This window comes from Anneissia japonica, unplaced genomic scaffold, assembly GCF_011630105.1.
Source record: "Anneissia japonica isolate Jap-2015-1 unplaced genomic scaffold, ASM1163010v1 scaffold1881_len754168_cov175, whole genome shotgun sequence".
Lineage (NCBI taxonomy): Eukaryota > Metazoa > Echinodermata > Crinoidea > Comatulida > Comatulidae > Anneissia > Anneissia japonica.
In genome coordinates this window covers 55,205-71,482 of record NW_022757845.1, presented here as the reverse complement: position 1 = coordinate 71,482, position 16,278 = coordinate 55,205, and the positions used below count along the sequence as shown (strand labels likewise).

At 34.3% G+C, this 16,278-nt stretch overlaps 2 protein-coding genes across 2 annotated transcripts in view; one reads left to right on the top strand and one right to left on the bottom strand.

The window, feature by feature from the left end:
- LOC117124898 (transcriptional regulator ATRX-like) overlaps positions 1-5,792 on the bottom strand; it is a gene marked incomplete in the record, with an annotated part of 31,406 nt that extends 25,614 nt beyond the window's left edge. The window contains 3 exon segments of the mRNA XM_033271231.1: positions 561-592; positions 2,664-2,736; positions 5,632-5,792. Of these exon segments, the coding sequence (XP_033127122.1) occupies positions 561-592; positions 2,664-2,669 (38 nt within the window).
- A 3,314-nt stretch (positions 5,793-9,106) lies between these two features.
- LOC117124902 overlaps positions 9,107-16,278 on the top strand; it is an 18,427-nt gene continuing 11,255 nt past the window's right edge. Inside the window, exons 1-4 of the mRNA XM_033271239.1 lie at positions 9,107-9,243; positions 12,952-13,074; positions 14,248-14,435; positions 15,362-15,626. Coding sequence (XP_033127130.1) covers positions 9,184-9,243; positions 12,952-13,074; positions 14,248-14,435; positions 15,362-15,626 — 636 coding nt within the window. The 5' untranslated portion in view covers positions 9,107-9,183. The remainder of the gene's footprint in view (positions 9,244-12,951; positions 13,075-14,247; positions 14,436-15,361; positions 15,627-16,278) is intronic.

Here is a 16,278-nt window from a genome sequence, read left to right as displayed (position 1 = left end):
GATACTTAGTTTATTTTGTCATTCTGATCGGATTTTCTCTACTGTTCCGTTTTAATTTTAATTTTAAATTGTTTTGCATTATATGGCCGTTTGCTGTTTTATGGGTGCTTCCCATTTGCCTTTCACTTATATATATATATATATATATATATATATGTTATTGTTTGTATTTTACTATATTTTATATATTGTATGTCTAAGACATCCTGTAATGGGAGATTCAGCTGTTGGATGTTAAATTAAAATAAAATAAATATATCTATGTAGGTACATCATTATGATGAAATAAAAGTGGGACGATACAACAAATGATAAAACAAAAATGTTGACTTTACCAAAAGAATTAGAAATGACAATTGTAATCACTTATAATTTTTTAATGAAGTAGTTTACCAGTAATACTAGGACAGATGAGGACTAGAATGATCTTTTTAGTGTGTCAATATATAGTCATGATGTGCCTATAATATGGTCATGTGATATCATCATGACCATATTTAGGCTTGTCACATGCCTTTGTAGTCTAGACAAAGCTTTAGTAATACTGTACTGATACATACCTTCTAAACATGCCCCTTCTACTTCTCCTTTGCTAATTGAAAAAAAAAAAGCAAAACAATGAGTTACTCATCTATTCGTGAGGTATTTGGACAGGGCTCAAGCCATAAATTTAAGCCCTGCAATTACTGTACTGTATTGTAATGTACCTCAATACAAACCAAAGGCATGGAGAGAGTGTGTTTTACAATGAACTAGAATTGAATGTTTATATAACAAAAGAATAACCTTGAACATGTGCATGGAGAATTGACATTAGTTTGTAAATACAGTAGAACCCCTCATTTACGAATTCCCAATTTTACGCCCTCATTTACGAATTCCCGATTTTACGAACGTAAAATCATGTCATTGTTTTCATAAATTAAGTTTCTATTTCATGAACAAAACACACACCCGTGTCAAGAATTAATTGTTAGGCGCGGGCTGCAGTTTATTCACTTGGTTTTAGACGGTTTGCTGTACACATCAGCGATCTCTACTACAATACGAAACGCAGATAGTGCGTTGAATACACCAACACTCAACTTGTCGGCATATTGATAGGCGGATGATTTAATCATCTCTAAATACGCCACCCTCATATCGTAATTTAACGAACCCCCTAATATAAATGGACTTTATTTATCAAATCAAAATATCGAAGATTGTAATACTGCAAAAATATAGGGCCGCGAAAGAAAGGGCTTTACAGTAATCAGTTTTTAGTACACCATGTAGTATGTGGCAATGACAAGCCAATCAAGTCACTCCTCGTAAAAAAAAAAATTGATTTTTAGTTTGGTATTGGTATTGGTACGGTCATTTATAATGCGCCTCTTCCTTGCAGTTATAAAGCGCAGTTCTTTTCCCTGGTTATTGGGTCCACATGCTAAGTGTTGCTGCTGGTAATCAGCGCAGGAGCAGGTAACCCCACCAGGTTCCCATTTATACTCCTGGGTGAAGAGAAGCAAAGTAGATAAAGTGCCTTGCCCAAGGACACGAGCGAAATGCACAGCGAGGGATTGAAACCCCAACCTCGAGGTTGGGAAACCAAACAGTTCCCGCTACGCCAAACTGCTTCCTTTTTTAGATATTAATACAGGATTAAACAGTACAATGAGAGCTTCAAAATCTGAATTTTTTTTGGATCATACAGTTGTTTAAAGAACAGTATTCGAGAAATCTCCCTTCAAAGTTTACAATTTCAGACATTTCTCGGGCAGACATTCATCAAATCGTTAAAAACAATGCTGTTTTAACTTAACAACATACGGTAGTATGATGAATAGGTATAAAGGTTAATAGTTTAGTGCAATAAAAATATTTTTTTTAAATGTTGATATTCCACCATGTTTTGACCAATATCCCCAAAAGGTGGTTCATCTCTGACGTAATAAATGCTGTTAGGTAAAACTAAGGCACTTTTTGAAATTGTCTTTAAAAGGCCTAAAACACAGGTGGGCAAGGTACGGCCCACGAAAATGAATGAAAAACCCTATGTGTGCGGCCCGGCAAACATATTTGACTAGAAAACACCATGTGTTTTACGGCCCGACACCGATCATCTGTAAAAAGTAATGGCAAAATTGAGAATAAAGTGAGTAAACTGTATGAAAACAGTGCACTGTAACATTAAGCTTTTCATATGTCATATTTTGCAAAATAGAGAAATAAAATTTTAATGAGGGATAAACAAGATACAAGTGCCTAAGACAAAAAGTAATTGAGAACGCTTTTAGGACCTTCCATTTCCTGCAAATAATGGGATGTGGAAATGTGAACACTTTAGCAACTAAAGATCTATCTTGACAACCAAATTTTGTTTCAAAAAACTGTTGTTATGCCATTATACTGTAGTCATGATGTGCATTATACTATATATGGTCATAATGTGATGTCATCATGACCATATTTAGGCGTGTCAAATGTTTTTTTTCAAATTTAATTTGATAGTCTGGACAGGTCTTTAATATTCAAAGTTATATAAGAAAAAATAGTTTAAAATTTCAAATTTGTTCGCAGTGGTTTGTGTGGAAATTCTGAAATAGCCTTGGTAATTGGCAAGTAGACTCACTGTAGCTTGTTAAATAAAGAACTTAGTACAAACAGTAGTCTTTACTTACTTCCATGTTTAAGAAGATAGCAAAGTAAAAGATGATGTTAAGAAGTTGTTGTTTCCAGGAATCAAGTCATGTCCTGTGGAATAAAAAATAAATACCAATTACATGTAAAGCACAAAGTAGTGCCAGACTGTAAAATAACGATGTATGGAAATAGGCTATATTTCGCACAAAAATTAGGCCTAGAATTTCATCAACACTCGCTTAGGCAAATAAGGACCAATTTCTATGCAAATTTTTGCAGATCATTAGGCCTCGGTCTATAGTATCCTTCAATATACTGATACACAAGCAATGCATTACTGTATACAGATACAGATATATTTTATTATCATTGTCAGACATACTGTAGAAATTGTTTTTGCTCATAATACAACATCACAAATTAAACAAAAATTAATGAACTACAGTACCGTATGTATCCCATGGTAGGGTCGCTCATATTCTACTGTATAGGACCGCAGCCTGCATACTCTATTTACAATTTAAAGAGTATTATTTAGGACCCTACAGGTAATGGCAAATGGGTAGAAACTATTTCTATATCTTGTTTTGTTGGCACTCAAACTCCTGCAACGGCAACCTTCTCACTGTTTTAAAGAGACAATTTGTGGGATGGAAAATATCACTGCAGGCAGACTTAGCTGTTTTGACTAGCCTGAATTTGTGGGATGGAAAATATCACTGCAGGCAGACTTAGCTGTTTTGACTAGCCTATTCTCATAGATTACCCTCCAAACAAGTTTGAGTGACACCAATAATGCATGAATGAAGCTGACCTGCACGTAACAATTCAGTTTAGGTCCAAAATAATGCAGAATCTAATAGGACTGGCATGAAAATTTTAAGTTATACAGATTTCGACTTGCACATATTTGAGAAAAATTATTAACGTAGAATAATACTATTTATAGTCAATGCCCAGAAATCCGAATTTCACACAAAAGCATTTTTTAGTCCAAAAATCATTCCCATTCTTTCTAAATAATAAAATACTTTCTGAAAACCGGAACTCCCTAATGCGAATCTCAGATGATTTGTCCAATTTAAAACGATAAAAATTTACTGCAAAAAACCAGAAGATCAGTTAAAATAGACATTGTTAAACGACAAGGATACCAGACGCGTTGTAAAACGAGATGCTTCTCTGTAGTCGCATTGTCATGGAGATTATCTGTTGATTAAAGTCAGGCTCCGGAGGAAAAAAAAATTTTGATACATTGTAGAACTGATTTTCTAAGACAGAAAAAAATTGTTTGACGAAAAACAGGGGAACAGTGAATGAGATACAGATTTTTTACTATTTAAAAATTGGGGGGAAAAGAGGCGTAACTGCCCATTTTTACACCTTATTCCGCCAGTATTTAAATATTAAAAAATCTGTATCTCATTCACCGTTCCCAAGTTTTTCATCAAACAACTTTTTTCTGTCTTAGAAAAATCAGTTATACAACATATCAAAAATTGTTTTTCCTCCGGAGCCTGACTTTAAAATTTACATGCCAGTAAACGTTTTGCTGGTTAATGATAAAGTGAAATTTACGCCTTCCAGTGTTTTATTAAATATATATTCCTACTTTAATCCTTAAAAATTGTATAGAATCAATCTGAAAAGAAGACAGAATTTAAAGCAAAACTGGTGACTCTTTTCAGTAGACGTTTACAGTTAACCTCATTCTTTAAACTCAAGACACTTCTCAAAAGCATGTTGCTTATTTAATTACTGAGGAAATTTGTAGAGAATAAAATTTAAATTTATTTAGATCCGACTGTAAAACACAACCATCAGGGTTTCTTATTTGTTGTTCTTTTTGTTTTATTAAATAGTTAGTAGATATTGTTTGCATTATCTAAATCATGTTTTACTTTGAATATCAATGCACCAGCAAACAACCCAAGGGTAATATTTGGCTTTAGCAAAATCCCCACCCTCCCTCTCGAAACCATTTTTAATACACCTTTGTGTAGGCTGTTGTTGAATTCAATATAAGGTATCACATTCACAAAATTGTTATTACAGTAGTATGCCAATAAATAAATATTTTTGTACAATAGAACTATTTCTTTTATATAATATTCAGAATACTTCATTGATTTGCATAGTCTCAAAATTCTTGTTCTATATATAAGGCTATGGAACATGTTTCAAATAAATTATACATCTGAGAACATTATCTATGTTCAACATGAATATTCAAAACATTGAATAAATTATGCAAATGTATATTTGCAATTTACTGTTTGCAAATAAACAAAACTTTTAATGCAGAATATTCAATATATTTTTTATATAAGAACTGTGTGCATGTTGACAATTATTAAGCGGTATATTATAACACAACACCAAATTTAACTTTTATTTATTAATAATGAGGGCGGCCATCTTTGTTGAATTAAGAAAAAGCACTTACCCCCTCTGTTAATACAATCAAACTCATATATTTTCTTTAATCTGCATTAATGTTCAACTTTTTCAAACATTATATACATCATTTAATGTTTAAATATTCAATACACATACGAAATTTAAATATCAACATGTTGTTTTTTTTGGAAAGTAAGAATAAGTAAAACTACAGGGGGAGTAGTTTCGTTAAAAAGAACTGCACTACTTTAGACAATGAATACAACATATCCTAGGCTAGGCCAAGCTGTTAAACTTCAATCAATGTAAATAGAGAGGAAGCCAGAGACAAACATGAATTACAAGAAACGAGGTCGTTTTTACTGAAACTTCCTTAAATTCAAATATGTTCTGATTTCCCCTAGCTTCTCGAATTCGTGAGCATCCGAACGGCAACAGTGAGGTAGAATGAATGACATTCGTCGTGCACGCAAACAAGAAATGCAACATTTCCCGGTGGCACACACACACAGGAGGCCTACAGCTGCTGACGGCGCGCGAATGACAACTATCAAAAGAGTTTACAATAAAACCATATAAACAGAAATTATATACTTCAGATCTTACCGCGTGGTTTCGTAACTGTGATTTTCAAGACATTGACTTCAATTAACTCCTAAATAAAACTGATAATCAACTTGTCGAAGATTCTGAGTTCCATACACAGAGCAACATGCGCACAGAAAGTGAAGAAGAGCATCGGCTCGTCGATTATCATCGAAATAGCGCCCCCATTGTTTATCGATTACTGTAATTATTATTTTGAAGGTTGGTAAGCTGCATCATCATGCAGTCCCCTGGTTGCAGCCCTTCTATTCGGGACGGGACCAAAGTCCCCTTCTTCAGTGGAGGTTGTGAGGGGCCCTGGTTCAAGAGTACATTCGGGGCCCTTGACGCAATCTGACTGCATGTCAACTAAGAATTGTACCACCGATAGGTTAGAGGAGCAGTGGTCTCTCCGATTTTAGTAATACTATTTTGACAATAAATCGAATTTTATTTTTTAATTTGTAATTTTTTTTAGTGGTATATATGCGAAAGTCCAAGATCAAATTATTACATACCTCAATGAATATGACCTTATAATGTTAACCCGCTAACCTGTAAAAGAACAATGAAAAACAAGTAAAGATGATGCTACCTGATAGTTGTTGAAACGACACAGGTTTTAACGAAAAAGCGTATCAGCCTGAGTACAGTACTATACATCCATCCCGACATTATTACCGGTATCATTAATAATGTCTGAATTACAGTACCCTACCATACACGACTCGAGTGTGCGTGCTTTTTTATAATTTTAGAAGTAGGCCTATGAGAAATATTTTCGGCACACGAAGTAGGTAAAGTAAAAGTAAATGTATATCAAAGGCAATTAAGTTATATTTTCCATGGTACAATACAGATCGGATCTCTATAACAGCCGCAAATCGCTTTTTAGTATTATAAGAGTGTCATTTCCGGCTACCTAGAGGCACTATTTCCATTTTCGCACCTCAGCCCCAACCATCGTGAGGTTGAGGCCGGGTGTGGTCTCATAAACCCCACTCCACCCCCCACCTCCAACATTTCGAAACAGATCTGCGCCCTTGCACCAACCGCTGAGGCTACGAAGAAACGATGATTCATATTAGGCCCTATGTATAATTATATTATTACAGCAATGCTCAGAGTATAGGTGTATTGCCCTACCTGACGTGGAAATGTACAAGTACGTGTATAAACAACTGCGAATAGTTCTCTGGTGGGATTCGAACCCACGATCTCCAGATCACTAGCCTGGCATCATACCTCTAGACCACCGAGCTTGCGCCTGATGGCCAGGGTTGATGGCCAAGTCCAAATAAGCAGCGGATACTGCAATGTTGATCGTAATTGTTATCGTTATTCTGTTATTCCTGATGATGACATAATTAATGTCGAAATATTGAATCCCAACACGATGGCGTGTATTTCAATACAGTACTTGTGTAATCATTCTTCCGACGCAGTGAGTGCCAGAATTAATAATAATAATTCAGGGGCGGATCCAGCAGTGGGCGAATGGGCGCTCGCCCCCCCCCCCCGGCAGCGGTGGCCGTCACGCCCACTTTCGAAAATATAAAAAGTAAAACCCAATTATGACCTTATTTTATCCTAAGTTTATAATAAGAATGATAACGATGATAATAATAATTAAACTAAATAATAATAGGCTGTCTTTACATTGTAGTACAGGAAAATCACCAACAGAAATTATTCACATTTTCTGCTCAATTCACATCCATTCAAGATCGTTAAAGAAAAAAGGATTTGCTATTAGGCAACCAAGAAAAATTAACCTACCAAATATTTTATTCGATGACGATTGTTCGTGCAAACATAAACTCATTGTGTTAATCTCCGAAACTCCGATCGGGGACAGTAGTTCACAGTAATATGATTTATCTTGTGATTATATTAGTCTGTGCAAAAAATTTTAAAAAAAGTTATTACAGAATGTTATAAAATTTATTTGCCTTTATTAAATTGCCTTTCAATAATATTTACCGTATATCCTACTCCCATGTAAGGCAACCCAAGTAGGCCTATAAGACGACCCCTGAGCTTGAGAAGGTTTTTGGACGAGTTATCTGCTATAAGCGAAATAGGCAAAGCTTCCAGGAGGCGCCTCCTGGAACCCCCACAGGGGCCCTTAGCGGCCCCGTCCCCCAGCATATGGGAGGGGGAACACCTCCCAGAACCCTCCTCCCTCGGTTCTCGATGGGCCGCTTCGCTCCCACCCCGGCTCAGAATTCTTGTATCCGCCCTTGTAATCCACGAAATCGATGCCAATGAAACAGAAAGCCTTCATACCAATTTGCGCTTGTTTTTTTTTTGTTTTTTTTAATTTCATGCAGGCCTTATCTAAAATATGAAATGACTGCAAATTATTGAATCGTTCTGTCCCAAAGTGCATTGTCCAAAAGTTCATTGGGCTAAATATAACTTTTTGGGAAAGTACTTATGATGTAAAATAGTTAGCGACTTCTTTATGCTGCTGGATTGACTTGACGTTTTCATTGGTAACGATTGGAATATGGTAACGATTGAAAGTAATAGCTAGTAGGGCTAACTATAATGTCATTTCTATACCACGCAAATGTAATTAACTTAATATTTAAAAACAATCCGAGATGTAGGCCTACATTTTATAAAAGTCCTGGCAATAGCCTCCTCAATTTGAAAAAGAAAAAATGTCATCTGTAAATCATTAAAAACTAATAATGTTTTCACTATCTGTGACTTACAGGAAGTTGATAGCCTTGTATTCTTATTGAACGAGCAATTCAAAGTATTTATTTTCCTATTTCTTGAGGTTTACTTCCTCAACTTTTTTGGGTAGGTACATTAGGATGACGCAATGAACATTCCATTACACATGAGGTAAAAAATAGGATTTTCTGTCATGGCTGTCTCTTATACACATCTGAACTAGGCCTGGTCTCTTCTCAGCGGGTAATATTTGAGACCTTTATTATAGCCACAACGACTTTGGCTATAACTTAAACTCTCCGTTTGCATTGATGATTTCCAGGTTGCCTAGTAAGTCATTTCTCAATCAAACGACAGTTTTTTTTATGAGTAAACTGCAATTTGACTAAGGTTGTTTTTTGGAAAAAAAAAAAAGATTTTTGAATATGCCTAACTATGCATCTATGCTTACCCAGCAGAGGTATAGTGCATTAAGATAGCAAGAATTATTTTTAAGGTTAGGGTAAAGCCAAGTTACTGTACAGTATATGTAAATTTGGAGGAAGTAGTACAGATATTATTATTAAGTTGACCAATCAGTGCGTTGGGATTTGTATCACTTTGATGTAAGCATAGCACAGCCTTTGAATACGATCCTGGAAGGGCCACACCCCTCTCAGTCTTAGACTTATCTTTGGTTCGCTCCTGGAAATGCAACACTGATGCCATTAGCATCCACTAACCTTTAAAAAAAAAAAAAAAAAAAAAAAAAAAATTATGGCCAGTTTAATAATGCTCTGTCTGACCGGGTGGGGGAGGTGGGGCTTAATTGTTCTCAGTGAGGACATAGGATTTTAGTTTTATAGTTTTTGATCTTTTACAGTTGCGGAGAATGGTAATATCAAGATGAATATAGTATGCCTGCAAATATCAGCTATTATTACTCTGAGTGTATCATTAGTTACGGTAAGTTTCGTAATGATTTGTTTTTACGTTCTGACAACTTTCAAAGGTTGGTCCAAGCAGAAAAAAAAAAAATGATTTTTGCACATCTAGATGGCCATAAAGGGCACCCTTAGACTTAAATTTTGATATAATTTTCTTTTATTTTTTCTCCATTTTGTTTTTAATCCACTCTTATGTGCACATTTATAGCATTTTGAACATGGCGCACTCAATAATAATATTAATAATTTTATTTTAATTATAAAAATGTATTATTTCAGTATAATATTGGTCAGCTGGCTGCCACCCATGTAAATGGATAGATTGAAATTGAAGTATGAAACATATTCATCTGTAAATAATTGTTAACAATACTTTGGTGTCATGCCAACCAACAGAACTTTCATTTTTAAAAGCATACCTTGCAAGCTACCAAGAAAATACCAATTGTTATGTTAATATAGAACCAGGATGTGTCCTAAATTGTTAGTATAGAAACTGTTGTTAACATTCAACTGATTGAAATGCTAAAGGTAATGAGAATTAATATTGTACTTTACTGTCATTTCTTTTTGAATTTACATTTAGTAAATAATTTTTTTTATAATTGTACATTGCATGAAATTTAAAGTGGTCAGACCTATAAACATTTCATTTTGCTAATCCAACCACTGGTTTTTATAGGAGGTGCACAGGTGCTAAGTTTTGGGGGGAGGGGGGTGGTGGTAGGTGCACACCCCAAAAAATATTTATGTCACCCCCCCCCCAAAAAAAAATCCCGCTCAAGTATTTAAAAATCACCCCCTTACCTAATGATCGAGAGGATTTAGTAGTCTTTAGCAACTTTAATCTGTAACTAGAATCCATAAGATAAAATAGTCTTTAAATATCTCTGTTTAGGGGGAAATTATGTAAGGATAGTAATTTAGGAAAGGTTTTTTTTATTCCAAAGTATTTTTAGAACGGATGTACAGGTACTGTATGCTGTTATTGATTCTTAAATACCATAAATAAAAAAAGGTAGCTAGATGCATATTCATAGTGAATTGTAGCTTGGTTGTTAAAATTACTATAATGTGACCGGCTCTGGCATAACCCGCCGTTTGTCGCAAATTTTAATCTCACACAAGCACCGAAAATGCTCGAGAATCTAAATTTTGAACATTTTCAGGTTTCTACATTTTGTATAAGAAGATTTAAAAAAATTTCTGAAAAATATCAATAAATCTAACTGAAAAGTATATTCAAAACATTTTTTTTTTGAAATTATAAAAATCTTTGATGATAAACTATTGTTGATTTTGGAATATTTGGAAACTGTTTTTTTTTAAAACTTACATAGTGATTTAGAATGGATTACTTTATGCTGTTACTGACTTTCATAAACTATTTCTTGGTAGAGCCACACATCAAGTTCTGTGCTCGTCTAATATAACCGTTTAATTAGAAAAACACACTCCCTGTCCCACTAACATTTGGTATTCAATATGGAACACTGTATACGCAAAACCTCAGCTTTTGATGTATATCAAACTAATTTATTGGGAAATATTGATAACTGTAGTTTGTAAAAAACTACACTAAGATCACTATATACAGTATTTTCAGTAAAGTTTAAGTTTGGTCTGCCAAAACCGTGGTATTTGGTGTCTATTTGTTTTATAATTTGATGTAAAGCAAGGACGTAGTGGTACTGTGCAATATACACTGTATAAAAATATACATTATTATTATTTATAGAATCCCTATAATTAAAGACCAGCACTCAACAGGGGGTCACAAGTGGAAAGAATCTACATCTGGGAGATCAATTTAAATGAGTTTTCTTAAAATATCTAAATATATAATTTTGCTGTGCATAACCTTTATGATTGCACTGACTTGTGGAGCTCTTAATAAATCATTCCCTGGTAACCAGGCCAAAACCCTGTCTTCATTAACTATTACTTACATTGCCTCTAAAATTATTGTTATTCAATATACACAAACCCTGTACACAAAACAGTGCATTGGCAAGTATTTCATTGTGCAAGTCGTATATTTATTATAGAAAAAAACTTGCATTTAACCTCATTATTCAATTTACACAAACTTATTTATAAACAAACCATTGGCTAATAGTTTTTTTATGTATAAGTCAAAATTCAATTTATTATGGGAAAAAAAATTACATAACATCAATATTTATTTCATAGTAGTCTTTAATTGGAGGGAAAATTTTCAGTAGGGTCCACCATGGTCTTTGGTTTCTAAAATAGAGGGAACCTTTAATTGGAAAGAACAGCTAATGATAAAAGATAGGCATTCAACCGGGCCTTAGAAATGTGGTCTTTAATTGGAGGGAGACCTGGTATATATAATATTGTTTAACTATTTTTATTGCACTGAGAGGATCCCCCATTTGTGTTGGGCCTATGGGCCATGGTTTTCTCTAAACATTGTATCAGTTTTAAATATTAATAAATAACTAAACAGTTGGACCCCTGTTAGCTAACTTCCAGAGCCAACACTGTATTGACATTACAAAGGGATGATGTCATTATGTCATAATTAGCTGTTCAAACACTCAGACTTGCAAAAGGTACTGTGCATCCTGTTACTATTTGTGCATTAACAATACAGTTTTGTCCCGGTGAAGCTACCTATAGCAGGTACATGCCCAAATTTGGAAGCATTATTGACTTGTTAGCATAACCCTTTAGAAATTATAACAAATATTTAGGTGCCTCATATTTCAATTTAATTCTAGTCCATCTGAGGTGCGATCTCAAGGGTGTATTCGGTACAATCGCATCCCACCCAGCACCCCCCAATAATAAATAAACCTGTATTTATATAGAGATAATGGATCCAATCTATCTAGTCAATTTACACTAACCCACCTAGTATTTCTGAGTCTAGAAATAACATGAGGGTTTTTTATTTATATTGTTTGTTGTATATATTGAAGTTATATAATTTTATTTAAATATGTGGTGGGGGGAGGAGGGATGTCCCCAACAAAAGTCATGATGTGATGTCATCATGATCATATATCCTAGAGAAGCGACTGGCATTCAGTAGGGGGAGTAGTATTTTAACCAACTTAGTGGAACTAACTTGCTGTCATGGTGGGTGTTAGGTGCCTCTACATCCCACAGCCAACTGTATGCCAATGATAAGATTTTAAAACTGATAATCGGCCTACTATTCTTCTTTCAATAGTTTTTTATGTAAATTATTATTAAAACATTATTTAATAATACTGTAGAATCCCTATTTAACGACCAGCACTCAACATGGGTAACAAAGTGGGAAGAACCATCTGGGAGATCTATTATTATATGATTTTTCAAGATGTATCTAAATATATTTTGCTGTGCATGGTTATAAACTTAATGATGGGACTAACTTCTGGGACTCTATAGATCATTTCATGGTAAAAAGGACTAAAACTTGTCTTCCCATTATTTATTACTTCCCACTAACATTATTGTTATTCAATATACACAAATTCTGTACACAAAACAGTGCATTGGCTATTTCCATGTGTGTCATATATATATTGCTCAATTTATTATAGAAAAATTCCTAGAGCTACCACTGGGATCCAGTAGTATTTTAACCCACTTTAGGTAGAACTAATTTGCTGTCATGGTGGTAGTCGGAGGGTGCCCTCTACCCCGCAGCCTACTGTGTGCTCATGGTGAAATTTTAAAACTGATAATTTTCCTACTATACTTCTTTTAGGTTGTAAGTTTACCTGTAGGCAGTGTTAGCAAAAGCAATTGTAATTCAGCTGATGTGTTTTGGGACAAAGATGCCAGAGCCTGTAAAAAATGCATAAAATGCCCCAAAGGTTATAGAAGAGATGTAAGTATAGTAAACCAGAGCACTGTAACTTACTGATTTCTTGATTGAACTGAATTCAATTTGTTTGATTTCTCTCTACTGTATATACAATACATAAATTACGTAGTAAGAAACAAGTTCATTTAAAACAAATAAAAACACTATGTAAGATACTTTACAATAAGAGAAAAAATCTGGGTAAACACATTTGAGAATTAAGCCTTAGAAATGTGATATAATTATATCATTATTATTGTTAATGTTTATTGTTATGTTACTAAAACCTACCTTAAGGGAAACTTAGACAATGGAGAAATTAGAGAACAATTGAAAAATGACATTAAGGGGAAAATAAAAAGATGTTAATGGGAAAATAACACAAAAGATATTCTCCTAAGTCCGAGTTAGCGCATGTTATTATTATTATTATTATTATTATTATTAAAAGGCCATAATGTAATAATAATAATAATAATGATATTATTATATTATGGCCCTTTATATTATTTATTAATATATAGCTCTCTCCACGCTATCAAATTTTATGTGACAAATAACTGTGATGCCCATATTTGGGTGTAATGACATTGTCATGGCCATATATGGCCATGTCACATAAAAGTTGATTTATTGATCAATTTAATTCATCCTAATGATGGTGATTTTTACCGAACTAAAATTATTGTTATTTGGGTGAAGGTAGAGGGTGAGGGTAGAGGTAAAGGTAGGAGAATAACCCATTGCTTATTGGTGTGTTTAATAACTCCATGTTCACATCATTCCAATCAGGCTGATGAACCATAGCACCGGGTTAACTCCTAATTGTCTCCCAATGGGCACTTTAAAGGGCCCACAAGCCAGATGTATACACTAGATCTCTGGTTTAAAGTCCTTCCGATAGCACTTGGTTCCACCAACTGAACCCTGGGGGAGGAGCAGCTCAAACCAGCAACCTATCATTAGATCTTTATCAAGGCATTAAAGTTGCAGTCTATAGTCATTAGTAATTGAAGCAAAGCCGTGATTCAACCAGCTATTCTCCTCACCTCAGTCGGTCTATTTTTAAACTCCTCGTACCCTCCATTGAAGATCCTGGATATGTCCCTGATACAGTCATATACAAAGTACTGAACTGTCTAACCTGGGTGGTGACAATGATAGGCAGGGTTTATTTTATTTTTTGTGGCTCTCTAGATCGAATGTGGTCATGGGATCGGTGGAATTGTTCAATGTATACCATGCCTTTCTGGCTACTACCAAGATAAACAGGAGTTTGATCGAACTCACTGTAGCCGTTGTGCCACCTGTGCTGACGCCAAAATGAAAGAGGAAAATGAATGTACAAGAACATCAGATGCAAAATGTGGAGATTGCTTACAAGGGTAAGTAATCACATTCCAAATTTTCGCCCCTTCCCCCCACCCCAGACCAAAACCAGCCATTAACCTGCACTAAATAAACTCCTAAATAAATGTTCTGTGTCAAATGTGTCATAAAAATCCTCCTTCCCCAATGGGCCTGATTCTACTTAAAAGAAAAAATCGATTAAAAATTGCTTTTTCGAAAAGTTGCTTTCTTTCTCACATTAGAAACGGGAGCAGTTTGAAAAAAGCGATTAAAAAAGGGCGATTAAAAACATGCAATACTTGTACGGTAAGTGACCGATTTTGGCTGTGCACCTTTTAGCTGCAACACTCATTTGGTCGCTCGTTTGTTGTGCCGATGAGTACAGCCGAAAACATTCACCTTCTCGTCGCACACTGTGTCATACTCTTCGTTATCATGACTGACAGTGAAGTATATTGCCTTGTTGGTGTGGATAAAAAAAAATGGTGAGGTAATTTCCATCACGAAAACCGATCTTCCTAAAACCAAAAATGCAGTTGCAATGCGGGCAGGTTGTCTGGCACTCATTAAAAAAGCTGTTAAAAGAAATTAATTATTTTGTGTTTATCAGTAGAAACACGCTCAATGTTACATGCTTTTTAAATCTATTTATCGTTAATGGATGTAGACTTTTGTATCATTTTATTTGACAAAAAACATATGACATTAAATATGGTCATGATGACAGTACATCATGGTGTTTAAAAATGTTTACCCATAATTTTTATGGCAAAAAAGGTTAGAAACACATTCCAGTCACAGTGGAAGTGTTTTATAATTTTGATTATCATTATTCCTTATAAAAATCGGGGTGCATATTTTTTAAATACAATAATAATTTCTTTGTCAAGTTAATGATATATATGTTATTGAAAAATTAGCAAGTTAATTTTAAAATTAAAATTTTTTTTTTTTTTTGCAGGTTTGCTCGTGATCCAAATCAACCTGCTGACGTTGGATGCACATCCTGTGAGTATATCTCTTCACATATTGATTGCCAGCAAACAACAAAGCAATCAACAACAACTAAGCATTCAACCCCTACTCCGTCACCGACATCTCTGACCCAAACTCCAACGACAAATCCAAAGCGAACTGCAACTTTCATGAAACCCTTTCCTGTTGTACAAACTTCTTTGGTACCAAATCCAAACAGTTCTGTTCCGCAAAAAATAAATACAGATAAGGTACAGTATTCCATTTAGAATATTAATTTCATGTTTTTTTTTTAAATTAATAATAATGTATTTTATGTATATTGCGCCTCTTCCAATAAAAATTGTTCTGAGGGGCATCACAAATAAATCATAAAAATTATGCCAAAACTACAATCAATACACTTTTTACAAACAGTTAAACAGTTAAAGTTTGTAGAAAAAAAACATGTTTACCTTTTTCCAATAAAATTTGTCAATAAAAAATACATCAGAACACATAAAAACATTTTATCACAACATTAAAAGTTAAAAAACAATATTCAGTATACATGCAAATGCAAATGAGCAGACCCGTGTTGTTGATTAAAGGTAAAAATGAAATGAAAATAAAAGTAAATGAAAATGTTTTAAAGATGTTTTAAGGATGTTTGATTCTCTTATCTTTTATTATATTATTTTGTAGTCCATAGTTTATTTTAAAATAGCTGGCCATACACTCTCAGATTTTAGACAAGCATTGTTTTAACTTGTTTTGACATCTGATCTTCTCGAGTCACTACGGAACTAGTGTGTATGATCTTTGCTTATATAGTGTGGTAGAAGGATTCGCAGGTAAGATACCTGGCATGGGCCGTTCATGTGGCCGGACAGGAGGCTTAACTGGACCAGTACACTGGGGCAG